This window comes from Chelonoidis abingdonii, chromosome 5 (genome assembly GCF_003597395.2).
Source record: "Chelonoidis abingdonii isolate Lonesome George chromosome 5, CheloAbing_2.0, whole genome shotgun sequence".
In the NCBI taxonomy this organism is placed as follows: Eukaryota; Metazoa; Chordata; order Testudines; family Testudinidae; genus Chelonoidis; species Chelonoidis abingdonii.
The window spans coordinates 110,016,646-110,026,630 of record NC_133773.1 but is presented as its reverse complement, the minus strand read 5'-3'; the positions used below and the strand labels follow the sequence as shown (position 1 = coordinate 110,026,630).

Here is a 9,985-nt window from a genome sequence, read left to right as displayed (position 1 = left end):
TAGAGGGCGGGCCCGGGTTCCCCCCAAACCTCCCAACTCCTGATCAGACACAGGAGGAGTTGACCCAGACTGTGGGGAAGATCACTGAGGTGAGCAAATCTGCCAAGTAGTGCAGGACCCACCAAGGTAGAGGAGGAACTTTGTCACACATTTAATAAACAATCCTCCCAAAACAGGCTTTTTTTTTTTTAAAGTAACATTATAACAAAGTAGCTTATCCAGTGTCAGTCAATTATTCCTCTCCCTGGGAACAGGCTGTAACAATAAGCAAGGATGAGGTGGACCCTGGTAGGATGTTGTGGCTCTTCTGTCATATTCCTTCAGCCACCTCAGAAGTGCATCAATAATAAGGTGCCTAATAATTCACATCCTGAAGACGTCTTAATTCCTATTCAAGTATGGTCCATGATTTTACATATAGTAGTTTTAATAAGTTTAGGAAGCAGGTTTAAGAAGACAAAACATATCCTTTCACTATGAAAAGTATTTTAGTAAAATGAAGCAAAGATAGGGGAAAATGTTATGTTCCAGACAGTAGAGAAAAGGTGAGCATACATTTATTTGTTAATTTCTTCCAGGTCTCCCCCCTCGTTTTAAAAAAGTTTTCTGAACTATTTGGTTCCGTCTCCAACTTCCCCACTTTCAGCAGCAGTTTGCTTGCCCAGCTGCCAATTTTAACTCCCTTTCTTTTATAAAAATTACCTCTGGAATACCAAACAGCTTCCATCTTAATTTTTACACTAGAAAAAGAAGCAGAAGCAGCTGAAAGGGCCACATACTGCATGCCATTCTGGGAAAAAACAGTTTGCAACTTTGTTGTTTTCTCTTAACCCCTTTCTTTTCCTTACTCTTTCCTCTACTATCTTGCCTCTCCTCAGCTTCAAATTCACATGGTGCATTATCTCTGACAAATTATTTATGTATACTTTATTGATTTAGAATCACCAATACCCTGAAGACTCTTCCATATTTCTGACAATTAAAAAATCCCAAGTGATTTGTGGGAAATTATTTTTCTTCCTGTTCTTTCAATGTTACTTTGTCTGTTTCTGATTTTGTACTGTGAATAATAATCAGAAACTGATTAATGTTGCTTCAAGCCCGTAACTACAAGAAGTTGTGGGGAGCCCAAATAACCCTTCATTTTAGACTAAACGGGGTTTTCTTGTAGGAAGGTTGCTGGAGTCCAATTCTGTTCAACCTGGCCCACCCAATTTTGTCAGCAGGGGGAAGCAGCTCTAAAAAAGTACTCTCTGTCCTTTGAAACTGCTCAGACATGCAAAATTGCCTGGGATTAGACTCAAGTCTGCGAAAACATTTGACAGAACCTGCCCATGTTGTGCATTTTGTAGTTCTATATTATTGCATTATCAAAGGTTAACAAATATATCATTTAAAAAGTCTTTTTGAAATACAAGCCTCATACCTGCTGGATGAGATGCATACATTTTGAAGACTGAACTCCATATGCATTGTTGACAATATGAGGAATGTCATAATTAGAACAAATCACAGCCAGTTCTTCCAGTCTACAAACATAAAAGTGCAAATTAGGAAAACACTTATAACCGAACACAGTGAAGTCATGGTATGAGTCAGGCCATTCAAGGACTAGTTAATACAAGAAGATCAAAATGGGGACAAGTGAGGGAAAAAGAAACTTCTTCACAATTATATTAGGATACACTGCAGCTGGGAGTATGCCCCTCAGCTGGGTAGACAGATACATGCTAGTTCTCCTTGAGCTAGTGTACTAAAAATACTACATGGGGGATGGCACACACTAGCTGCTCCAGTGCAGACTCACCTGATTCCCTCGGTCCTAACTCAGGTGGTTAACCTGTGCTGCAAAGTCTACACTGCTATTTTTAGCATACAAGCTCAAGGAGAATTAGCATGTCTCTATCCACCCAGGCTGAGAGGCATACGTCCAGCTGAAAGTAGACATACCTTAGTATTACCATTGTGACCTGATAGTTAAACGAACAGGTGTTTTTTAGTAAACTAACATTCTCAGTTACCTATACCCACTCTCTAACCTTTTGGGTTGGGCTCAATTTTTTCATGCTTAACCTCAGTTCCAAACAACTTTTTGGTAAAAAGCACCCCCTGACCCCCAAACAAAAACAAAAAAAAAGGTTGCTCAAATATTTTTTGAAGCACATTTCAGCTTACTGTATTTTTTTTTTAATTTATAGCACTGTGCCTCAAAAAGGATTTGACTGAAGTTTCAAAATTTGCATGGGGAATGAAATGTCTGAAGAGATTGGAAACAGCACAGGATAGGGAACCTTTCACTTTTTGGTTCCCAGTTCAATCTAACCCAGCTGGGTAGTGACTAAAGTTGTTACCCTCTGATAGCTACTGAGTGCCCTGTGTTTAATGGGTTGGTAGTCTCAGTACAAATCCTAGTAATCATATTTCAAAAACCACTAGCACCTCTGAAATCAATTGGTTCTCATCTGCATCCGAAGCAGAGCCAAGGAGTAAACTGGCATGGAAGTAACACTGTCCTCTTGAAAATACAAGTGGTTCCTCCGGAAGAGAGGAGAGAAATACTGACAGATCTATGAGGAGAATCATGCACCCCTGCTGCTCATACTATATGTACTCTGTGGGAAATAGACTTTGGGCTCCCATTACTCCCATCTGGCACCTTTGCCACACCAAATTATTTTGTTTTATACTTGTCTGTACATAAACCTAAATTAATGTGTGTTTTGGAACCTGCTGAGTGGTTTGTACAATTTTAAAGCAAATAGCATAGAAAGTCAAATGATGTTGCACATAAATTATTGTATCTTCAGATAACTACAATATAATAACGAAGGTAAGCTGCAGTTGCGGGATCAGAGGGTGATGCTTAAGGCCCTTAATATAGGCAAGCATGTTCTTAAGGTCATGGACTTAAGTGCTTTTCCAAATACGGACCCCAAGACAGGACAGCCAGAATATGTTTGATCCCAGCTGAGTTTAAAGGCACATGAATTTGGTCCTAGCTAGTACCATATCTGGGTGGTTGGTATTTCTCTGTGTTTGGGTCTTCTCTACCATCTTCATTTTATTTTACTAGCTGCCAATAAATCTTTCCTTTACATTAATTTGAATCTTCTACTCCTCTTTTTTTCCAATGAATTATCATTTCAAGATTTGGGCCAAGATCTTTGCTTTCATATCTCAGATAAACTGTTACTAACAAAAGAGGTTTTCCTTAGGCTTAATGGGTAGCCCTATTATTGCTGACTGCAAAGATCCATGGATCAGCACCTTGCTGCAATTGATGTCTCACAATCCAAATAAACTTTACCACACAGGCTCAGTTCTGCATGAGCCTCCATGTGGGTGGACCTCTAGACCCCACTCAGATCTATAAAGCTTTGCATAGATGCAGGGGTTCACCCTGCAGAGCTCACTAAACATTCCAGGCCTCTTGGTATTTGATAAGATCCACACTTTTAGTACCTTGGGAAAGTGTTCCAATTATTTTGGAATCTTTCTAAAATCCCTTGATTTCCACCCACCTTGTGTATATTTCTTATATTTATTTTTGAAAATAGTCTTTTTGAAAAGCTATGTGCAAACACAGTGCAAAGAGCTCGGGTCCCAAGCAGTGCCCACCAGCTTCTAATCCACTGGCTTCTGGCAGGAGGCAATGGTTTTCACACTGTGGAGCACGCCTCAACAGAAGGCAGAAATATAGGGGCAGAGGGTTATGTGGCCCTGCAAGCCCCCTCCACACATTACCTCTAGGAGGCACAAATATACTTGCCCCGGGCACGAAAATCCCTCGTTACAGCTCTGCTCTTTCCAATAAAGAGAGGCAATACTTAGAAAGGGGCACACAATGAATGTAGGCTTTAAAAAAAACTGACCTTTTAAAAAATAAAAATGTTAAATCCCATGTAGCATGACATTTGTGTAAAAAATTACACTTCAGCATACTTCTAGACAGCATTAAAACAAAAATGTCAGATATTTAAAAACAAACATATAAAAAAGTATCCTCCAGGAACATTGTATGGGATTTACCTTCCTTTTATGAATATATATCTTGTGGTCTTTGAGGGTTGGCAGTATCCTTTTAATAAAAAGCTCATCACCCTCTCTACCTGTAGTATGCTCTAATGCAGCCCCCGATCTTATATTTTATTTCCGAGTCATAAGAGACAGAACACTACCATGTCAAAAAAGGAGAGAACGAGGCAGAGGAGTGAACGAAATTTACATTAGTTCAAAAACAGACTAGTTGATTTGGTAGTTTTGATTTAAGCTAGCCAATATATTTTCCAATTCATCTTCAGGTAATGTTTATAGTATTCTGACTGAATTATTCACCCCACTATCCTTCCACCAACATGTATAAGTGTATTATTTTTAAGTCAGTAAAATGTAGGACAGTTTTGACTAACGTAGGATAACAGAGTGAAAGGTATTTTCACTAGCCATTTTTCAACGGTAAGATGATAGTGTTTCATTTCTAAATTCAGATATTCAGCTATGAATGTGTAGGTATCAAAGCAATTAATGAAAGAAAATAGATACACATGATGCAGTAAAGAAAATTATGACAGCAATAAAATTATTTTGTTTTGGAATTATACCAAATTTAAGCAATTCTTATGCTGAAGTTAAGGTACTATGTTTTCAAAAATCTCAACCATATTATTAAAACCTATACTTTAAACAAATTGTACTGTGAACACAAATGAGCCCACAAATATACAATTGTACACTGGCAAAATCCAGTATTTGGGTTTATTATTATCTATTTGGATATGCAGACACTAGTTACATTCACAAAAGCAGGTTTTTTCCAAACAATTACAACTGGTCTCATTTTGAAAATTTGTCCCAACATACTGAGTGCATTTAGCTATCAGAATCCAATTTCTAGTTTCCAGAACAAGAATTTCAAAGATTCATAGTGTGGACCACAGCTTAATATAGTGCCTCAAAGACCTCATTATCTCCCATTCATGATTGTATGGTTCATCTCTCTTGTCAGCAGTGACAGAATAACATATTTATGGCAATTACAGCAATAGCTTGCATGGAAATGTAATATTAGGAAAGAATGTAATGTATGTTAAGCTTATTTTAATGTGATTTAACAGCTGGAAACAGAGAGCCAGCATCACGTGATCAGCCAGTAAGTGCTCAAACCAAGGTAAGCTAAACGAGGAAAATCAGTTTTTATATCAATGCAGTACATCTACATTTCAGGTTTGCAATGCTGCAGCTATACTAGTGGACACACACCCCACTTTGGGCTATCACAAGTGTCAAATGAGAAAAATTCATCTGGGATCAGTGAACTAAAGAAGACTGCAGCACAGGCTATTGTAACTAAGAAAATTTGACCTCTGACTTAGCAGGACAGCTTCTGTTGCATGATTTCACCGAAGACAATTGTTACCCACTTTTGTGGAATCACAGGAAAAACTGCTGGCTATAATCATTTATACCACCCAAAGCAATGAGAGATTATCATCTTCAGCCAGATATGACAAGGAAGATCTGCCCTATTTATTATCCTTCCTTTTCTGCTTCTTCTGGTATGATTTTTTACAGAAATCGCATTGTTTCCATCCTCCTGCTCCCTGATTTCCAGGAGGAAACTGGAAGTAAACTTTCACTGTGGTATCTATTTTGCTTCATTAACTATTGGTGGTAATTAAGCAATTTTAGGAAGATGAGCATAAATGTGAAGGTTATTAAAACCTTGGTAATAGCTACCAAGCATTACGTGAGGATTATTTACCTGTCAGGTACCCTTGGAGCAAAGCAAGATGTAGTAGAATGAACACAGAGAACATTTTCAGCTCCAAGATCCTGGATTTTAGCCTCTACCGCCTTTATGTCTGTGCGCAGCTCATCACCTTCTAATACATTCTCTATCACCACTGGCTCAAAACCTAACCCAACCAATAAAAATAAGAGAGTGTGTATTAAACAGTAACTTTATACGTCTATATCTTCAAGCTAGATGCACGATTGTTGGCTATGAATTAATTTCACATTTTTTTTTATTTCTACTCATTTATTCTGGTAACAGACTACTTCAGAGGCTCAGAATCATAAAGAACACTGGTACATAAATGACAACTTCACTAGTGCCCAGTGGAGAACTTGGGCTTTAGGTAAACGCTAGTACCCTTTGCAAGCTGAACCACATAGCAGCAACAGGTTCAAGGAAATCTCCCTTACTTAAGCAAATTAACCCCTTCATTCCCATTTTTTTTTTTAATACTCAGGATGAGGGAGGCAGGGAAAAATCAGTCAAAAGGACTTCCTTTCAAGATTCTAAATGTCAGGTGTATTAAAACAGTACTGCTGGCAAAAAAAATGCTAAAAATACTTATTAAACTGCTTCTAAAAATAAAACCAGTTAGTAGCAAACACCATAGTTAAGGCTGCAACTCAACTTTCATCAATAGCCTATTTTTACTCATTCACAACTCTCTAAAATACTCATTAGAGCTTGGAAATGTCCACATTTGGTCTTATTCTGGAAGTGAAATTTTTGTTTTTGGAAAATCTGAGCGAAGTTTACTAATCCATTTTTGAGTTAAGCAACACTGAAGAAAAGAATCACATTAAAAAAAGTTAAGACTTGTTTGGGCACAAAGACTCAATAAAACAGTTGAGCTGCACAGCTGCAAACTTTATATGTAGCTATTCCTCACTGAAGATCATACCCCAAGACACAGTGCATTTGGGAAAAAATTTAAACACATCTAAATCATAAATGGTTTAAAAACTACTTTTGTGCACATATATTCATTTTTCAGTTGGGCCATTGCTTGAGGAACTATTCAATTGCACAAGTTTTGTTTTCAGTACATGAAAAAGTGGCATCATTTAAAACCTACAGAGTTACTGAAAAGCTCAATTATTCATATTAACTACATGAACAGGGCTGCAACTTAAGGCTCTATTATTATTAAAATTCAGAACACACTCTCATTTGAAAATTACTAGTTTGATACTTAAAGTACGGTGGATTTTGCAGAACCATAAATTTTCCTCCACAGTGGATCTAGCAAGTATAGAAGTTTCACTACTTTTAGCCTCCATACTTTGTATACCAAATAACATGTAAAGAAAAAGGCACCACAGTGTTCTGTGTTTCTTTTTCCACCATCAGTTTTAACTGAATGGCACACAAACAGTTTAAATTACTTTATTTTTTCTATCCTCCCCAAGCAAAATAAGGATTAAAAAATGACTTCCTATTATGGAAGGAAGTCATGTGATCCATCTATATCTGGCCACCTCTTTCTGTAACATTTGTACCCTTTTTATTATTTATAATGTCTTATTTACATTTCATACATCCCAAGCTGTCAGTTTTAGCAGTCCATTTCACATATTAATTTCCATCTATGTAAAGAAGTTTGTACTGAACTCCCATCAAGCCTGATCCTGCTCCCAGTGCAATCAATGGGAATTTTCCTATTGACTTCTAAGGCAACAGGATTGAGTTGACCGAGCTAAATTCGTCAATTTCCACTCTAGCATGGCAGTATCAGTGGGGTCTTCCCTCCTTGGATTAACAACAAGCCTCAGCTCTGTCATGGAGGAATGAAATTGTGAAGTGAATCCCTGTCCACAAGAGCTTGGACTAGACAATCTGAAACCATCATATTGCTATGACTTAGTCACTGTTGACCTTGGCTGGTTTCAGACTGGTGAGGTAGGGGTAAGAGACACTGCATCCAATTGCTAATCTCTAAACATCTAATACTTGCCTTTTTGTTTTTTTGAGACACTATTCTTTCATTAATTTCGGGACATCCATCTTATTTAAATCATCAAAATTTTGAATAACTCAGTCATAGCTCTTCTTACACTCTTTTTTCCTCATCTAAATCTATTTTTCTTAACCTCTCCTCTGTATATAACCAGGTATTACAAATATCTTAAATAAATAAATCACATTCCATACAATTAGCTATGTTCAGAGAATGCTATGGCTACCTAGTTAAATACTCAACTGCTGTCCTCTGCTGAACTATTTCCAGTTCTTCAGTCTCTTGTAATATGGTGCCTGAAGTTGAGTACGACATTCTAGACACGTTCCTCACTTTCTTTTTGTGTAGAGCGATAATACTCTTTTACATATCTCCATATTCTATTCGGATTTCTACACTTGTCTATTTTATTGTTTCCAGACACCAAGTTTATGAATCCAGTACCACTAGCAACAGGAGAGTTTTAAATATGTGTAGTTAGAATGCTACAGTGCATGGTCAATCCACCTTCTTCCTCTTACCTGCAGTTATCATAGATTTAAAGCAGGATTTCTGATCTATGCGTGGCCAAATAATATACTTTGCCTTTGGTCTCTTGTGCCGCAGTGTTAAGAAACACAGGGTTAGACTCATGCCAGTTGCCATAGGAACCACAAAACAATTGGTCACTGTTCGGACACCTGTATATAAAAACAAATCAGGTAGTAGCATAAAGTATTTGCTAACTGCTACATGCACCTACATAAGAAAAAATATTAGTTTCATACCTACCAGCCAGCTTTATAATGTCCAGAACTACTGAATTAGTAAGTTTGTTCAAAAGGCTAGAACCTGCAGCTTTAGGCTGGACAGCAGAAATATCCCCTGACCTTCCAATTCCATGGATTAACCTGAACAAAAGAGGTTGAATACATATATTAAGAATTTTTCAAGCCCTAAAGCAATATTTCTTGTTTTCTGAAGAGCATTTGGTTTGATAAACATTAATAAAAAGTCTTCTCCAATGCAACACCAAAATCAGATAATGAATTACAATACCCTATAATATTAACATGAAATTGGACTATTTCACTCACTTCTGTACAGTAAAACCATCAAAAACAACACCTTGTTAAACAGAGTAACAGAGAAGGCCTATAATAGTGTTTCCTTTATCCGCCAGGTAGATTTATCGGAAGAAAGGGCTGTGAAATTTAAGCAATGCTTGATGTCCCTCAGATTATGCTACAAATGCTAACATGGCTGCAGTGTATGCAAAGTGTGCTTTTTGAAGAATAAAAAACAGTATTATACAATGCAATGTACACCCATGGGATTTTACAGATGCTGTGCCTGATAAACAGTTCACAACAACAGAGCAATTAAGTGGTTTACATATGCTTTGTTAAACACATTTTAAAACATTTACGATAATACACGCTCTGTTTCCCTCCACATTTTGTCTCTACGCACCCAGCATTCTACTACCTCCAACTTCTCATTCGGTGCAGTCCCATCTGTCTTCGCATTCTTGCATCTTTCTGATACCACTCAAATTACATTTATAATTGTGGAATATTATAGTACCTCTCAGGCTTGAAGGATGATATAACCCTTTACGAACGACACACTTACATAAATAACTTCACCCACTGGTGAAACGCTGCAGCTGCCTACGAAAGCTCAGCAACAGTATACAACTACTGATGACCTGAATTCCATTTTTGTCTTGGGGACAGTGAGGACTCCACCAAATACATCCACTCACTGAAAAGCAGATGGACTGGAGGGAACTCAGAACTTTTAGGAGGGTGGTTTTATATTTGAAGCTTTCTTCTCCCACTTCCAGTGTAATTACAGCAATAATTAATTGATTTGATAATTGAAAAATTTGCATATAATCCTCACTTTATAATTACAAATATGCTTTGTTACCCTGCTATACCCTCAAAATCTTTCCCTTAACTGGTCCCCCTTTTCTCAGTCTATATATTCCCTATCTCTTTCCTAGTCTGGGTCTCTAGATGCTGTGCTTACTCTGCCAATTCATTTTGTTTTTAATATGGCTGAGAACGAGAGAGTGCTCTCAAACCACTACCTGACACTTCCCCTCATTCTTTGACTTACCTATCTAATTGGCAGGAGAATGGAGTGGGGATGGAATTGAGCACTCCTCTTAGAAGAATTCCTTCTTTCTCCCACTACTGAAGCTAGTAGGTATAAGTGCAGACAGAACTGTCCCGGCCCAGCAA

At 37.6% G+C, this 9,985-nt stretch overlaps 1 protein-coding gene across 2 annotated transcripts in view; it reads right to left on the bottom strand.

Annotated features, from left to right (window-relative positions):
• SEPSECS (Sep (O-phosphoserine) tRNA:Sec (selenocysteine) tRNA synthase) overlaps nt 1–9,985 on the bottom strand; it is a 53,920-nt gene that overhangs the window by 30,846 nt on the left and 13,089 nt on the right. For both annotated transcript variants that reach the window (XM_032806602.2, XM_032806603.2), the window contains 4 exons: nt 8,526–8,644; nt 8,276–8,434; nt 5,762–5,915; nt 1,427–1,529 (listed from right to left, as the gene is read on the bottom strand). In XM_032806602.2, the coding sequence (XP_032662493.1) occupies nt 1,427–1,529; nt 5,762–5,915; nt 8,276–8,434; nt 8,526–8,644 (535 nt within the window). The remainder of the gene's footprint in view (nt 1–1,426; nt 1,530–5,761; nt 5,916–8,275; nt 8,435–8,525; nt 8,645–9,985) is intronic.